This window comes from Dendropsophus ebraccatus, chromosome 8 (assembly GCF_027789765.1).
Source record: "Dendropsophus ebraccatus isolate aDenEbr1 chromosome 8, aDenEbr1.pat, whole genome shotgun sequence".
Lineage (NCBI taxonomy): Eukaryota > Metazoa > Chordata > Amphibia > Anura > Hylidae > Dendropsophus > Dendropsophus ebraccatus.
In genome coordinates, this window is record NC_091461.1 from 3,400,551 (window position 1) to 3,418,368 (window position 17,818).

At 50.5% G+C, this 17,818-nt stretch overlaps 1 protein-coding gene across 1 annotated transcript in view; it reads left to right on the forward strand.

The window, feature by feature from the left end:
- The first annotated feature begins 4,380 nt into the window (after positions 1 to 4,380).
- LOC138799067 (zinc finger protein 850-like) overlaps positions 4,381 to 17,818 on the forward strand; it is a 48,856-nt gene continuing 35,418 nt past the window's right edge. Inside the window, exons 1-2 of the mRNA XM_069979832.1 lie at positions 4,381 to 4,500; positions 5,264 to 6,178. Of these exons, the coding sequence (XP_069835933.1) occupies positions 5,452 to 6,178 (727 nt within the window). The 5' untranslated portion in view covers positions 4,381 to 4,500; positions 5,264 to 5,451. The remainder of the gene's footprint in view (positions 4,501 to 5,263; positions 6,179 to 17,818) is intronic.

Sequence of the window (17,818 nt, forward strand, 5' to 3'; positions counted from 1 at the left end):
GTCCAGAGCCGTGTGTGTATACAGTGTACGGTGCAGAGCCGTGTGTGTATACAGTGTACGGTGCAGAGCCGTGTGTGTATTCAGTGTACGGTGCAGAGCCGTGTGTGTATACAGTGTACGGTGTGGAGCTGTGTGTGTATACAGTGTACCGTGCTGAGCTGTGTGTATACAGTGTACCTTGCGGAGATTTGTGTGTATACAGTGTACGGTGTGGAGCTGTGTGTGTATACAGTGTACCGTGCTGAGCTGTGTGTATACAGTGTACCTTGCGGAGATTTGTGTGTATACAGTGTACGGTGCAGAGCCATGTGTATATATACAGTGTACAGTGCAGAGCCGTGGGTGTATACAGTGTACGGTGTAGGGCCGTGTGTGTATACAGTGTAAGGTGCAGAGCCGTGTGTGTATACAGTGTATGGTGCAGAGCCATGTGTGTATACAGTGTACGGTGCAGAGGCGTGTGTGTATACAGTGTACGGTGTGGAGCTGTGTGTGTATACAGTGTACCGTGCTGAGCTGTGTGTATACAGTGTACCTTGCGGAGATTTGTGTGTATACAGTGTACGGTGCTGAGCCGTGTGTGTATACAGTGTACGGTGCTGAGCTGTGTGTGTATACAGTGTACGGTGCTGAGCCGTGTGTATACAGTGTACGGTGCTGAGCTGTGTGTGTATACAGTGTATGGTGCGGAGCCGTGTGTGTATACAGTGCAGAGCCGTGTGTGTATATACAGTGTACAGTGCAGAGCCGTGGGTGTCTACAGTGTACGGTGCAGAGCCGTGTGTGTATACAGTGTACGGTGCAGAGCTGTGTTTGTATACAGTGTATGGTGCGGAGCCGTGTGTGTATACAGTGCAGAGCCGTGTGTGTATATACAGTGTACAGTGCAGAGCCGTGGGTCTATACAGTGTACAGTGCAGAGCCGTGGGTGTATACAGTGTACGGTGCAGAGCCTTAGGGCCCTATTATATGGGACGATTACCGTGCAAAAAATCGTTCGAATTTAAACGATAATTGTTCTGTTTAATTGCAGGCAACGATCGAAAAATTGTTCGTATGGCATTGATCGTTTATTTAGATCTGAACCTTAAATTATCGCTAATCGTTCGCTGTAATTCCATGTTCGTTTACTCAAATTCCGTGTTTTTTCACTAATCGTTCAGTGTAATTGCACATTGTTCATTGTTTTCCTGGGATCAAAAGGAATAAACGATCATAGCAACGATCGTAATTGCGATAGTTAATCATTAGTCGTTAATCGTTACAAATCGCTCAGTGTAATAGGACCATAACACAGGACCGAGAGTGATCACATAGCACGCCTCCAGCTGACTCCTCCCCCTCCCATGTGACTGGTCACATGATGGTGACATCACACAGGTCCTTCCAGCACCATTATGTAACGTGATGTATAAGGTCCTGGTTGGGGGATGGGCGGCTCCATTACACCTCACTATATACAGAGCTTCCTTCTTCTATAGTCACCGCTCTGTATATACAGCCAGGAAGCTGCAGATTACAGCAGCCACATCTTACTTTCTGCTTCATTTCTCATTCTCCACATTAAAGTGTCTGGAAGTTTCTCTCCTCTGCAGAATGAGGAGGTTACTGATCCTTCCTCCCATTCAGCTCCCTACAGTGTAAGAGATTGCTCCTCTACCTGCCGGATCCACCAAGGATGGAGCAAGAAAGAAGAGAGACCTCCATATTACACCTCACCCTGGAGATCATCTACCTGCTGACCGGAGAGGTGAGGGATTCTGGGGGATGGGTCACATGACCTCCCTCTTCTCTCTAGTAATAATACAGGACATGAGCGGAGGGGTGAGGGATTCTGGGGGATGGGTCACATGACCTCCCTCTTCTCTCTAGTAATAATACAGGACATGAGCGGAGAGGTGAGGGATTCTGGGGGATGGGTCACATGCCCTCCCTCTTCTCTCTAGTAATAATACAGGACATGAGCGGAGAGGTGAGGGATTCTGGGGGATGGGTCACATGACCTCCCTCCTCTCTAGTAATAATACAGCACATGAGCGGAGAGGTGAGGGATTCTGGGGGATGGGTCACATGACCTCCCTCTTCTCTCTAGTAATAATACAGGACATGGGCGGAGAGGTGAGGGATTCTGGGGGATGGGTCACATGACCTCCCTCTTATCTCTAGTAATAATACAGGACATGAGCGGAGAGGTGGGGGCTCTGTATATAGTGATATTTATCAGGGTCTCTCCATCCTCAGGATTACACAGTAGTGAAGAAGACATGTGGAGAGTGTGTGGCCCCCAGCAGCAGCAGCAGGTCAGGAGGATGGAGCAGGGCCCGGGGCCCCATCACGGAGCCTCCACCTCCCTCACTGATACCTGAGAGGAACAATGAGCAGAAGATCCTAGAACTCACCCACAAGATGATGGAGCTGCTGACTGGAGAGGTGAGCAATGCTGCTGGGAATGCTGGGACATCATCCAGGAACACAAGGGATGATGGGTCTGGATGATGACTGGATCATTGTGTGTGTCAGGTTCCTATAAGGTGTCAGGATGTGGCCGTCTATTTCTCCATGGAGGAGTGGGAGTATGTAGGAGGACACAAGGATCTGTACCAGGAGGCCATGATGGAGGACCACCGGCCCCTCACATCACCGGGTAAGAGGAGACTCTCATTGATGGTAAAGGAGAGAGCAGTATTGGGGTCCCCTAGACCCCCCATCATCTGCTCATCACATATACACAATATACTCAGTCACTGTGTGTGTCTCCTACAGATGGATCCAGAAAGAGGAATCCACCAGAGAGATGTCCTGCTCCACTGGATCCCCAGGACTGTCCGGGGGGAGATGAAACTGTCCTGCAGGAGGAGCAGGTAGATGGAGGAGGAGATGACACTGTCCTGTAGGAGGAGCAGGTAGATGGTGGGGAGATGACACTGTCCTGCAGGAGGAGCAGGTAGATGGAGGGGGAGATGACACTGTCCTGCAGGAGGAGCAGGGAGATGGAGGGGGAGATGACACTGTCCTGCAGGAGGAGCAGGGAGATGGAGATGACACTGTCCTGCAGGAGGAGCAGGGAGATGGAGATGACACTGTCCTGCAGGAGGAGCAGGGAGATGAAGGGGGAGATGACACTGTCCTGCAGGAGGAGCAGGTAGATGGACGGGGAGATGACATTGTCCTGCAGGAGGAGTAGGGAGATGGAGGGGGAGATGACGCTGTCCTGCAGGAGGAGCAGGGAGATGGAGGGGGAGATGACGCTGTCCTGCAGGAGGAGCAGGGAGATGGAGGGGAGATGAAACTGTCCTGCAGGAGTAGATGGAGGGGGAGATTACATTGTCCTGCAGGAGGAGCAGGTAGATGGAGGGAGAGGTGAAACTGTCCTGCAGGAGGAGCAGGTAGGTGGAGGGGGAGATGACACTGTCCTGCAGGAGGAGCAGGGAGATGGAGGGGGAGATGACACTGTCCTGCAGGAGTAGATGGAGGGGGAGATTACATTGTCCTGCAGGAGGAGCAGGTAGATGGAGGGAGAGATGAAACTGTCCTGCAGGAGGAGCAGGTAGGTGGAGGGGGAGATGACACTGTCCTGCAGGAGGAGCAGGGAGATGGAGGGGGAGATGACACTGTCCAGCAGGAGGAGCAGGGAGATGGAGGGGGAGATGACATTGTCCTGCAGGAGGAGCAGGTAGATGGAGGGGAGATGACACTGTCCTGCAAGAGGAGCAGGTAGATGGAGGGGGAGATGACACTGTCCTGCAGGAGGAGCAGGTAGATGGAGGGGGAGATGACACTGTCCTGCGGGAGGAGCAGGGAGATGGAGGGGGAGATGACACTGTCCTGCAGGAGGAGCAGGGAGATGGAGGGGGAGATGACACTGTCCTGCAGGAGGAGCAGGGAGATGGAGGGGGAGATGACACTGTCCTGCAGGAGGAGCAGGTAGATGGAGGGGGAGATGACACTGTCCTGCAGGAGGAGCAGGGAGATGGAGGGGGAGATGACGCTGTCCTGCAGGAGGAGCAGGGAGATGGAGATGACACTGTCCTGCAGGAGGAGCAGGGTGATGGAGATGACACTGTCCTGCAGGAGGAGCAGGGAGATGGAGGGGGAGATGACATTGTCCTGCAGGAGGAGCAGATAGATGGAGGGGGAGATGACACTGTCCTGCAGGAGGAGCAGGGAGATGGAGGGGGAGATGACACTGTCCTGCAGGAGGAGCAGGGAGATGGAGGGGGAGATGTCACTGTCCTGCAGGAGGAGCAGGTAGATGGAGGGGAGGTCTCTGTGCAGTCACTTGCTCAGACTCTGCTCCGGCTGTCATGGAGGTTTTATGTTATTAGCTTTTATGGTTCCTGTTTATATGAATGATTATAACTTATTATCTGGTTTAGATGTTGGATCAGCGTGAAAATCTCATAGACCTTAAAATCGAAATTAATAACGAAGAAGAAGAGCTGGATGTTTGGAGTGATCGGCCGTGTAAGGAAGAGGACGTCTCTACTAATATTTCCCCAGGTGAGTAATATTGCGGGAGGAATCTATAACACTCTGGAGACAAGAGTCCAATCATACCAATCATGGGCACTTTTTCCCCTCTCTTGTCTCCAGTTCAGGTGCAGTTTGCAATTAAGCTCCATTTACTTCAATGGGACTGAGTTCCAAACCCCACCCAATCTGGACACGGGAGAGGAAAAAGTGGCCATGAGATCGGTGAGCCTGCTGCAGACCAATGCAATAGAATACCTAGCCGGGATCTGCGTCATTCCGACGCTGAGTCCTGGGGCGGTAAGACGAAGGGATCCCCCCTCTGCGATCGTGTGTGTGTGGGGGGGGATCCCGCCACTAGACACCAGGAAAGGCTGTATATAAGACAGTTAGATGCTCCCGCTAATAGCCACAGTCCTATGCTGCAGATAGCAGTCGGGATCGCGGCAGTTAGAGCTTATGTAAGTGACACTAGTGCTATGCAAGTAACTCTTTTCCTACCTCAGCCAATGAAGTACTGACACGGGCCTTAGTAGAAGAACGGCCGCCCCCAGGATAAATGCACTGGCTGACAACTTTAAATAAATGAGATTTGCTTTGACCATCAGGGTGTCAGGGTGTTTGATTCTTCTCCATGCACATGAGATAATTCAGACAGCCGATATGACGGCACTCCCGCGGTGCATCCATCTTACTGTAATAAATAAGCTTCCCTTTGTGTTATACATTATAATGTGTACATGACGCTTTATGTAAGGAATGAGCAAATAAAGGTGTTTTACTTTTTCTCTAGATGGCTGCCATAAAAACATTGAACAAAGCTTCTTTTCATCTACTAAGCGTGAAGGCGGCAAGACTAATATCCCACATGGCAATCCCGGAAAAAAACAGGTTCTGTGTTCAGGATGTGGGAAATGGTTTCAACCTGAATTAGATCAGAGAACTCACACAGAAGAGACAAATCTTCAATGTTCAGAATGTATGAAATGTTCTATGCTGAAGCCAGAGCCTACTGAAAGAAAAAAAATCCATAGAGAAGAGAAGCCATTTTCATGTTTGATGTGTGGGAAATATTTTACCAAGAAATCCACTCTGGTGCAACATCAGAAAATCCATACAGGGGAGAAGCCATTCTCATGTTTCCAGTGTGGGAAACGTTTCACCAAGAATTCAAATCTAAATCAACATGAAAAAATTCACAGAGGGGAGAAGCCATATTCATGTTCAGAATGTGGTAAATGTTTCACTAGCAAATCAACCCTAGTACCACATCTGAAAATTCACACAGGAGAGAGGCTATTTTCATGTTCTGAATGTGGTAAAGGATTTATCCAAAAATCAAAGCTAATACTGCATCAAAAAATCCACACAGGGGAGAAGCCATTTTCATGTTCTGAATGTGGAAAACGTTTCATTAAGAAAAACAGTTTAGTTGAACACCATAAGATTCATACAGGGGAGAAGCCATTTTCATGTCTTGAATGTGGGAAATCTTTCACCCAAAAACCTTATCTCGTCAAGCATTATAGAATTCACACAGGGGAGAAGCCATTTTCATGTATGGAATGTGGGAAATGTTTTACTCAGAAATCAGATCTTACAGTTCATCACAGAGTCCACACAGGAGAGCGACCATTTTCATGTTTGGAGTGTGGGAAACGTTTTAGCATAAAAGCACGTCTTGTTGCACATCAGAGAACTCACAAAGGTGAGAAGCTGTTTTCATGTATAGCATGTGAGAAATCTTGTGCCTATCCATCTGTTCTTTGTGAACATCAAAAACTTCATGCGGAGGGGAAGCTATTTCACTGCTAAGATTGCTGGAGAGGTTTCAGTGTTTTATCTGGTGCAGGAAATGTCAGATATGGTTCTTGTTGGGTGTCGGAGGGTGGAGGTCGTTCCCGATAGCGTCCATACACCAGTCGTCTCTTCAGGTCTTGGCGTTCTTCAGTTTGGGTGCAGGTGACTCTCACCTTTAGCTCCTTACTATATTTCCAGGATGTCTTGGGATTCAGGAAGAGAGTTCAGCACTGGGCGATTTCCATATATTGACTGACACCGGAGCCCACATGCTCGGGCCCGGCATGTCTCCCTTTTGGCCACACATTTCTCTGCGCTCCTGCTTGCTTCCCTACCCACCGACAAATGCTTACCCGCCTCCTAGGGTGCACATGCGCCGCCTCTGTGAAAATTAAAGGGCCAGTGTTCCCTTAATTGGCTGCAGCCTTGTACATATAGAAAACTTGCACTAGGCTTCCTTGTTGGAGTCTCTGCATGCTTCCCTTGTGTGTGGTTCCAGATTTGCCCATGATCCCTGCCTGCTGCCTGTGGCTCCAGCCCCGTGCCTGCTGCCTGTGGTTCCTGCTGCTTGTTGCTCCAGCCCTGTGCCTGCTGCCTGCTGCTTGTGGCTCCAGCCCTGTGCCTGCTGCCTGTGGTTCCTGCTGCTTGTGGCTACAGCCCTGTGCCTGCTGCCTGTGGTTTCTGCTGCTTGTGGCTCCAGCCCTGTGCCTGCGGTTCCTGCTGCTTGTGGCTCCATCCCTGTGCCTGCTGCCTGTGGTTCCTGCTGCTTGTGGCTCCAGCCTTGTGCCTGATGCCCGTGGTTCCTGCTGCTTGTGGCTCCAGCCTCGTGACTGCTGCCCGTGGTTCCTGCTGCTTGTGTTTCCTGCCCTGTGCCTGCTGCCCGTGGTTTCGGCCCTGGTGTGAGTCCTGCTGCGGACCTGCCTGCCGCCTACGTGCCACCTGCTGCACCTCACCTGCCTTTTCATATTTATTTTATTAACTATGATCCCAGTGGGCCCAATAAACGGATTATGGTCAGGGACACTGCCATCATGTATGTTATTATGTATGAGACAATAATAATTATATTTAAAAAAAATATAAATAATAATTTTTAAAATATCAAAATGGAGATGACTTCCAGGTTTATTGCCCCTTACTTGCTCTCTGTGAGCGGTGTTCCACACGGCAGACAAGATTTGCTTTACAGCCTCTGTGTCTAAACATGCCAGGCCAGAAAGACTGCATTGTGGCTGCCAGATGGAATTCTAACCAGGAAGAAGTGCAGGAAGAGATGCAGACGCCTGCTGCAGTGGCGTAGCTATAGGGGTCGCAGCGGTCGCCATGGTGACCGGGCCCCTATGCTAGGGGGGCCCGCACGGCCCCCCTTGCCACTTGTCTCTAAGCATCCCGAGAAGCAGCGGCCGCGCAGCTTCTCAGGATGCACAGATCGCTTTCATGTTCCGCCCGCACAGTGAGCAGGCGGAACATTAAAGCGAGCAGAATGCAGGAGCAGGACCTGTCAGCGTCCTCCTCCTGCATTCCCTCCCATAGGCTGCCGGCACTTCATACCAGCAGCCTATGGGACGCCGGGACGTGACCTCTCCGGCAGGCGCGATCATGTGACGTCATCACGCCTGCCGGAAGTCCCGTCCCTGCGTCTCGCAAGATGGAGCCAGAAGAGGAGGAGAGCTGGTGCCTGCAGCCACACAGCGCGGATTAGGTGAGTAGGATGTTTGTTTTTTTAGGGGCACCTCTGGGGGCATTATTAGCTCATGGGGGCACCTCTGGGGGCATTATTAGCTCATGGGGGCACCTCTGGGGGCATTATTAGCTCATAAGGGCACCTGTGGGGGCATTATTAGTTTATAGGGGCACTTCTGGGGGCATTATTAGTTCATGGGGGCACCTCTAGGGGCATTATTAGCTCATGGGGGCATTATTAGCTCATGGGGGCACCTCTGGGGGCATTATTAGTTCATGGGGGCACCTCTGGGGGCATTATTAGTTCATGGGGGCACCACTGGGGGCATTATTAGTATATGGGGGCACCTTGGGGGCATTATTATTTCATGGGGGCACCTCTGGGGGCATTATTAGTATATGGGGGCACCTCTGGGGGCATTATTAGTATATAGGGGCACCTTGGGGGCATTATTAGTATATGGGGGCACCTCTGGGGGCATTATTAGCTCATGGTGGCATTTATGGGGGCATTATTAATTCATGGGGGCACCTCTGGGGCATTATTAATTCATGGGGGCACATCTGGGGGCATTATTACTTCATGGGGGGCACCTCTGGGGGCATTATTACTTCATGGGGGCACCTCTGGGGGCATTATTAGTTCATAAGGGGCACCTCGGGGGCATTATTAGTATATGGGGGCACCTCGGGGGCATTATTATTTCATGGGGACACCTCTGGGGGCATTATTAGTATATGGGGGCACCTCGGGGGCATTATTAGTTCATGGGGGCACCTCTGGGGGCATTATTAGTATATGGGGGCACCTCGGGGGCATTATTAGTATATGGGGGCACGTCGGGGCATTATTAGTATATGGGGGCACCTCTGGGGGCATTATTAGCTCATGGCGGCACCTATGGGGGCATTATTAATTCATGGGGGCACCTCTGGGGGCATTATTAGTTCATGGGGGCACCTCTGGGGGCATTATTACTTCATGGGGGCACATCTGGGGGCATTATTAGCTCATGGGGGAACCTCCAGGGGCATTATTAGCTCATGGGGGCACAGCAGGGGGCATTATTAGCTAATGAGGGCACCTCTGGGGGCATTATTAGCTCATGGGGGCACCTCTGGGGGCATTATTAGCTCATGGGGGCACAGCAGGGGGCATTATTAGCTAATGAGGGCACCTCTGGGGGCATTATTAGCTCATGGGGGCACCTCTGGGGGCATTATTAGTATATGTGGGCACCATTAGTATATGGGGGCACCTCTGGGGGCATTATTAGTTCATGGGGGCACAGCAGGGGGCATTATTAACTCATGGGGGCACCTCTGGGGGCATTATTAGCTCATGGGGGCACCTCTGGGGGCATTATTAACTCATGGGGACACAGCAGGGGATCCTACATACAGGGGGCATCCCACACAGCGCCTGGGAGCCTACAGGAGGGAGAAAGGGAAGGAAGTTGCTAGAAATGTGCGGAGCCTAAATTGTTTGTCTCGCAGGTTCTGAAAAGATGAAACGTATCTGGAAGGAATCATCATGGAGGTCTGGGCCGGATGGAGAGGAAAAGGGAAAGTGACGCCTCAGATCAAAGAAGACGTCACCTGTGAGTCACTGTATGACGGTTTTCTTATTTTGTAGAGTCAAAGATTGGAATACAATGATTAGACAATGACACAGTATAGTCCATTAATTATAGGGGGCAGTAGTGCAGTACATGAGGTGGAGGCAGTGACAGGGCATTAGAACATGGTGGCACATTAGAGTAATTGGATATAACGTTAGATAGGACTTTGCCTGATGGGGTGAGATGGGGGGGCCCAAGCTAAAATTTTGCACCAAGGCCCATCAGCCTTTAGCTACGCCCCTGACCTGCTGTGTCTCACCCCCCTCCTCATCTCCCCCAATGTTATTGCTGCAAAGACTTAGATGCAGTAAGTATAGCTGTTATATAGCTGCCTTCAGGAGACTGGACCTGGATACAGTAAGTATAGCTGTTATATAGCAGCCTTCAGGAGACTGGACCTGGATACAGTAAGTATAGCTGTTATATAGCTGCCTTCAGGAGACTGGACCTGGATACAGTAAGTATAGCTGTTATATAGCTGCCTCTAGGAGACTGGACCTGTATATAGTAAGTATTGCTGTTATATAGCAGCCTTCAAGAGTCTGGTCCTGGATACAGTAAGTATAGCTGTCATATAGCTGCCTTCAGGAGACTGGACCTGGATACAGTAAGTATAGCTGTTATATAGCAGCCTTCAGGAGACTGGACCTGGATACAGTAAGTATAGCTGTTATATAGCTGCCTTCAGGAGACTGGACCTGGATACAGTAAGTATAGCTGTTATATAGCTGCCTTTAGGAGACTGGACCTGGATACAAGTATAGCTGTTATATAGCTGCCTTCAGGAGACTGGAGCTGGATACAGTAAGTATTGCTGTTGTATAGCAACCTTCAGGAGACTGAACTTGGATACAGTAAGTATAGCTGTTATATAGCAGCCTTCAGGAGACTGGACCTGGATACAGTAAGTATAGCTGTTATATAGCTGCCTTCAGGAGACTGGACCTGGATACAGTAAGTATTGCTGTTGTATAGCAACCTTCAGGAGACGACTTGGATACAGTAAGTATAGCTGTTATATAGCTGCCTTCAGGAGACTGGACCTGGATACAGTAAGTATAGCGTCATATAGCAGCCTTCAGGAGACTGGACCTGGATACAGTAAGTATAGCTGTTATATAGCAGCCTTCAGGAGACTGGACCTGGATACAGTAAGTATAGCTGTTATATAGCTGCCTTCAGGAGACTGGACCTGGATACAGTAAGTATAGCTGTTATATAGCTGCCTTTAGGAGACTGGACCTGGATACAGTAAGTATAGCTGTTATATAGCTGTCTTCAGGAGACTGGAGCTGGATACAGTAAGTATTGCTGTTGTATAGCAACCTTCAGGAGACTGAACTTGGATACAGTAAGTATAGCTGTTATATAGCAGCCTTCAGGAGACTGGACCTGGATACAGTAAGTATAGCTGTCATATAGCAGCCTTCAGGAGACTGGACCTGGATACAGTAAGTATAGCTGTTGTATAGCAACCTTCAGGAGACTGGACTTGGATACAGTAAGTATAGCTGTTATATAGCTGCCTTCAGGAGACTGGACCTGGATACAGTAAGTATAGCGTCATATAGCAGCCTTCAGGAGACTGGACCTGGATACAGTAAGTATAGCTGTTATATAGCAGCCTTCAGGAGACTGGACCTGGATACAGTAAGTAGAGCTGTTATATAGCAGTCAGGAGACTGGACTTGGATACAGTAAGTATAGCTGTTATATAGCAGCCTTCAGGAGACTGGACCTGGATACAGTAAGTATAGCTGTTATATAGCTGCCTTCAGGAGACTGGACCTGGATACAGTAAGTATTGCTGTTGTATAGCAACCTTCAGGAGACTGGACTTGGATACAGTAAGTATAGCTGTTATATAGCTGCCTTCAGGAGACTGGACCTGGATACAGTAAGTATAGCTGTCATATAGCAGCCTTCAGGAGACTGGACCTGGATACAGTAAGTATAGCTGTTATATAGCAGCCTTCAGGAGACTGGACCTGGATACAGTAAGTAGAGCTGTTATATAGCAGTCAGAAGACTGGACTTGGATACAGTAAGTATAGCTGTCATATAGCAGCCTTCAGGAGACTGGACCTGGATACAGTAAGCACAGCTGTTATATAGCAGCCTTCAGGAGACTGGACCTGGATACAGTAAGTAGAGCTGTTATATAGCTGCCTTCAGGAGACTGGACCTGGATACAGTAAGTAGAGCTGTTATATAGCTGCCTTCAGGAGACTGGAGCAGAATGGAATACGTATAATGTAGCCACTGCCTGCCATTCATGAGGAGCTGAACGTTAGAGAAAAAGACCTGGTTTTCCAGGAGTGGTGGCATATATGTTCATGGGCACCATTGAGACTGTTTTATGAGTAAGGGCCCTTGTCTTCGGTTTTCTGTGTAAACCCGAGCTCACTCAGCCAATCACTTGTTGCAGTGCTTTCCCACCTCTAAATCTCTAAAAGCACTAGGGACCGTAAGGAGCTAAATGGAAGCTGCGAGGCACAGGGGTGAGGTAAGAATAGAGGTATATAAGGCTCCGGCAATGTGTGAATTTGTGTAAATAGGTTCAAAAACCCTTTAAGGCCCTTTTACACAAGCTGAAATTGGTGATAAACATGACGTTTCTGGGTCACAGAGGATGATATCAAGTTGTAAGTTGGTGAGTTATAGGGAATAGCGGGAGGACTGCGACTCTCCTCCTCCCTCCACTACGAGCTATAGCTTCTAAGATATCAATAGAGATTCTGACATTATAACTTACTGAACAAAGTACTTTGCCCAGAGTTCCTTCCATTGCTGTACAGGTGTTCCGAATATCAGAAATGTTGCTATCCTGTCTTCCCCTGTCCATTAGCTGGTTATGTTTCAGTTGCTCTGGATTTGCTGATCATGACTGCTCCAGTATTTCTTGCCTCTTTGTAGCCCCCTGTCTTAGTTTAGATGCCTATGGCTGTGCCCAGCGTCAGATGGATATTCCCTTCAGGATGCATACATAGATACCACTCTGCTGTTCTATGCCACGGACTGGTTGGAGAGGAGTAAATGTTGTATGAATATAAAATAAAGCATTGAAATATTTTTGAGAGCTGGAGAGAATTCTTCTACTTTCTGCATTGTGAATCACCCCGTGGTCCAGGGGCGTCTCTCACATCCTCTACTTGAAGGTAATTCAGCCAAGAGACATGAGGGGTTAACTATAGGAATGAGTGCTGACCTTTGAATATACCGCTTTGCTTTCTCAAAAAAAATCACAAAGGGGAAAAGCCACTTTCATGTTCACAATGTGGGAAATGTTTTACCAACAAATCTATTGTAGCACAACATCAGAAAATCCACACAGGGGAGAAGCCGTTTCCCTGTCTGGAATGTGGGAAACGTTTTATTCAGAAATCAGATCTTACTGTTTATGAGAGAATTCACACAAGAGATAACCCCCTTTTTATGTTTGGAATGTGAGAAATGTTTTACTATGAAATCAGCTCTTATTACACATTAGAGAATCCATACAGGAGAGAGGCCGTTTTCATGTGCAGAATGTGGGAAATCTTTTAAGTTCACACAGGAAAGAAGCTGTTTATGTTCTAAGTTGTGAGAGAAGTAACTAGAAAAGCAAATTCTTCCAAAGCATGGGTCTCCAAACTGCGGCCCTCCAGAGCTAGCCTCCCTGACTACAGGACAAAGCTAACCTAGCCTCCCTGACTACAGGACAAAGCTAACCTAGCCTCCCTGACTACAGGACAAAGCTAACCTAGCCTCCCTGACTACAGGACAAAGCTAACCTAGCCTCCCTGACTACAGGACAAAGCTAACCTAGCCTCCCTGACTACAGGACAAAGCTAACCTAGCCTCCCTGACTACAGGACAAAGCTAACCTAGCCTCCCTGACTACAGGACAAAGCTAACCTAGCCTCCCTGACTACAGGACAAAGCTGAGCTAGCCTCCCTGACTACAGGACAAAGCTAACCTAGCCTCCCTGACTACAGGACAAAGCTAACCTAGCCTCCCTGACTACAGGACAAAGCTAACCTAGCCTCCCTGACTACAGGACAAAGCTAACCTAGCCTCCCTGACTACAGGACAAAGCTGAGCTAGCCTCCCTGACTACAGGACAAAGCTAACCTAGCCTTCCTGACTACAGGACAAAGCTAACCTAGCCTCCCTGACTACAGGACAAAGCTGAGCTAGCCTCCCTGACTACAGGACAAAGCTAACCTAGCCTCCCTGACTACAGGACAAAGCTGAGCTAGCCTCCCTGACTACAGGACAAAGCTGAGCTAGCCTCCCTGACTACAGGACAAAGCTGAGCTAGCCTCCCTGACTACAGGACAAAGCTGAGCTAGCCTCCCTGACTACAGGACAAAGCTGAGCTATCCTCCCTGACTACAGGACGAAGCTAACCTAGCCTCCCTGACTACAGGACAAAGCTGAGCTAGCCTCTCTGACTACAGGACAAAGCTGAGCTAGCCTCCCTGACTACAGGACAAAGCTGAGCTAGCCTCCCTGACTACAGGACAAAGCTGAGCCAGCCTCCCTGACTACAGGACAAAGCTAACCTAGCCTCCCTGACTACAGGACAACGCTGAGCTAGCCTCCCTGACTACAGGACGAAGCTGAGCTATCCTCCCTGACTACAGCACAAATCTGAGCTAGCTTTCCTGAGTACAGGATAAAGCTGTGCTAGCCTCCTTGACTACAGGATGAAGCTGAGCTAGCCTCCCTGACTACAGGATAAAGCTGAGCTAGCCTCCCTGACTACAGGACAAAGCTGAGCTAGCCTCCCTGACTACAGGATGAAACTGAGCTAGCCTCCCTGACTACAGGATGAAACTGAGCTAGCCTCCCTGACTACAGGATGAAGCTGAGCTAGCCTCCCTGACTACAGCACAAATCTGAGCTAGCCTCCCTAACTAAAGGCTGAAGCTGGGCTAGCCTCCCTGACTACAGGATGAAGCTGAGATACCCTCCCTGACTACAGGATGAAGCTGAGCTAGCCTCCCTGACTACAGCACAAATCTGAGCTAGCCTCCCTAACTAAAGGCTGAAGCTGGGCTAGCCTCCCTGACTACAGGATGAAGCTGAGATACCCTCCCTGACTACATCACAAATCTGAGCTAGCCTCCCTGACTACAGGATGAAGCTGAGCTAGCCTCCCTGACTACAGGACAAAGCTGAGCTAGCCTCCCTGACTACAGGAAGAAGCTGGGCTAGTACTCTTCTCTGCTGCAACAATGTACTTGGTGGAGCATATGGCTGAATTCACACGACATTTGCTGGCAAACTTTTACCACCTGGGCCGAGAAAGGTCCCAAAGTACAGATTAACTATTAGCCAAAGGAAGGATAACTCTGACCTCCTTTCAGGTGGCATCCTTCAGGGTTTGTGGGATGGAATACACCAGACTTTTGTGCCATTTCAGTCAGTTACACTTTATTTGGCCGTCTGACGGATATTTTTTTTGGATAGCCGTCATTTCAAGCACAAATAAGAGCTGTTACTTCAAAATATCGGCTGCCGTTTGTGGAACGGCCGTTGTTTTGAACTAACGCCTGGTCCTGTATGCAGTGTGCAAACCCCTATGCAATCATAGTAAGATGGTGTAAGTGCTGTGATATAAAATAACACCAGTAATAACCACAGACAGGCACTAGGTAAATCACACAGCGAGTCAGGCACACACATTGTGATGTCGGTACTTACCTCTATCAGAAACGTCCCAGAATCATCCTGTGTATGGTGGAAGTCGTCACCTGTGGGTAATGATAATGGTGCAGGGACCCATGAACCGGTGTGGCAGGCCAGCAGTCACAGCTGGCGGTCAGTTCTCCATGCGGGCAAATCTTCGGGTGATCGTGTCAAACTCTACAGTGTATAGACTTTTTGTTTACAAAGAAAAACTTTGCCAAAGACCAGAGTGTGGTGTGTCTGGTGAGGGAGTGGGGGAAGCACGGTGCCATAACAGCGGGGGTAGAGGGTGCCATCACAGCGGGGGAGCGGGGGTAGAGGGTGCCATCACAGCGGGGGAGTGGGGGTGCCATAACAGCGGGGGTAGAGGGTGCCATCACATTGGGGGAGTGGGGGGAGCCGGGGGCCATCAGTGGGGGAGTGGGGGGAGCAGAGTGCCATCACAGTGGGGAGTGGGGGTAGCAGGATGTAATCACAGTGAAATAGTAGGGGTTGTAGGACAACGTCACAGCAGAGGAGTGGGGGTAGCAAGGTGTCATCACAGTGGGGGAGTGGGGGTAGCAGGGTGTCATCACAGCAGAGAAGTGGGGGTAGCAGGGTGTCATCACAGTGGGGAAGTGGGTGTAGTAGGGTGTCATCACAGTGGGGGAGTGGGGGTTACAGGGCGACGTCACAGTGGGGGAGTGGGGGTAGCAGGGTGTCATCACAGCGGGGGATTGGGGGTACATGTGGTGGAATACAATACTGACTAATCAGCCACACAGGGCACAGCAACCACATCTCCTCCGCCTCATGCATCTCCTCTGCCTCACACATCTCTGCAGTCATATCTCCTCCGCCTCACACGTCTCCTCCGCCTCACACGTCTCCTCCGCCTCACACGTCTCCTCCGCCTCACACGTCTCCTCCGCTTCACACGTCTCCTCCGGCTCACACTTCTCATCCGCCTCACACATCTCCTCCGCCTCACACATCTCATCCGCCTCATACATCTCTGCAGCCACATCTCCTCTGCCTCACACATCTCCTCCGCCACACGCATCTCCTCCGCCACACGCATCTCGACCGCCTCTCGCATCTCCTCCGCCTCACGCATCTCCTCCGCCTCACGCATCTCTGCAGTCACATCTCCTCCGCCTCACACATCTCTGCAGCCACATCTCCTCCGCCTCATACATCTCCTCCGCCGCACACATCTCTGCAGTCATATCTCCTCCGCCTAACACATCTCCTCCGTCTCACACATCTCCTCCGTCTCACACATCTCCTCCACCTCACACGTCTCCTCCGCGACACACGTCTCCTCCGCGACACACGTCTCCTCCGCCTCACACGTCTCCTCCGCCTCACACGTCTCCTCCGCCTCACACTTCTCCTCCGCCTCACACGTCTCCTTCGCCTCACACGTCTCCTCCGCCTTACACATCTCATCCGCCTCACACATCTCATCCGCCTCATACATCTCTGCAGCCACATCTCCTCTGCCTCACGCATCTCCTCCGCCTCACGCATCTCCTCCGCCTCACGCATCTCCTCCGCCACACGCATCTCCTCCGCCTCACACGTCTCCTCCGCCTAACACGTCTCCTCCGCCTCACACGTCTCCTCCGCCTCACACGTCTCCTCCGCCTCACACGTCTCCTCCGCCTCACACATCTCCTTTGCCTCACACATCTCCTCCGCCTCACACATCTCATCCGCCTCATACATCTCTGCAGCCACATCTCCTCTGCCTCACACATCTCCTTCGCCTCACGCATCTATTCCGCCTCACGCATCTCCTCCGCCACACGCATCTCCACCGCCTCTCGCATCTCCTCCGCCTCACACGTCTCCTCCGCCTCACACGTCTCCTCCGCCTCACACGTCTCCTCCGCCTCACACGTCTCATCCGCCTCACACGTCTCATCCGCCTAACACGTCTCATCCGCCTCACACATCTCATCCGCCTCATACATCTCTGCAGCCACATCTCCTCTGCCTCACACATCTCATTTGCCTCACACATCTCTTCTGCCTCATACATCTCTGCAGTCACATCTCCTCTGCCTCACACATCTCCTCTGCCTCACACATCTCTTTTGCCTCACACATCTCCTCCGCCTCACACATCTCCTCCGCCTCACACATCTCTTCTGCCTCATACATCTCCTCGGCCTCACACATCTCCTCTGCCTCAAACATCTCCGCCTCACACATCTCCTCTGCCTCACACATCTCCTCGCCGCACACATCTCTGCAGTCATATCTCCTCCACCTCACACATCTCCTCCGCCTCAGACGTCTCCTCCGCCTCACACGTCTCTTCCGCGTCACACGTCTCTTCCGCCTCACACGTCTCTTCCGCCTCACACGTCTCATCCGCCTCACACGTCTCCTTCGCCTCATACATCTCTGCAGCCACATCTCCTCCGCCTCACGCCTCTCATCCGCCTCACGCCTCTCATCCGCCTCACACATCTCTGCAGCCACATCTCCTCCGCCTCACGCATCTCCTCCGCCTCACGCATCTCTGCAGTCACATCTCCTCTGCCTCACACATCTCCTCTGCCTCACACATCTCTTC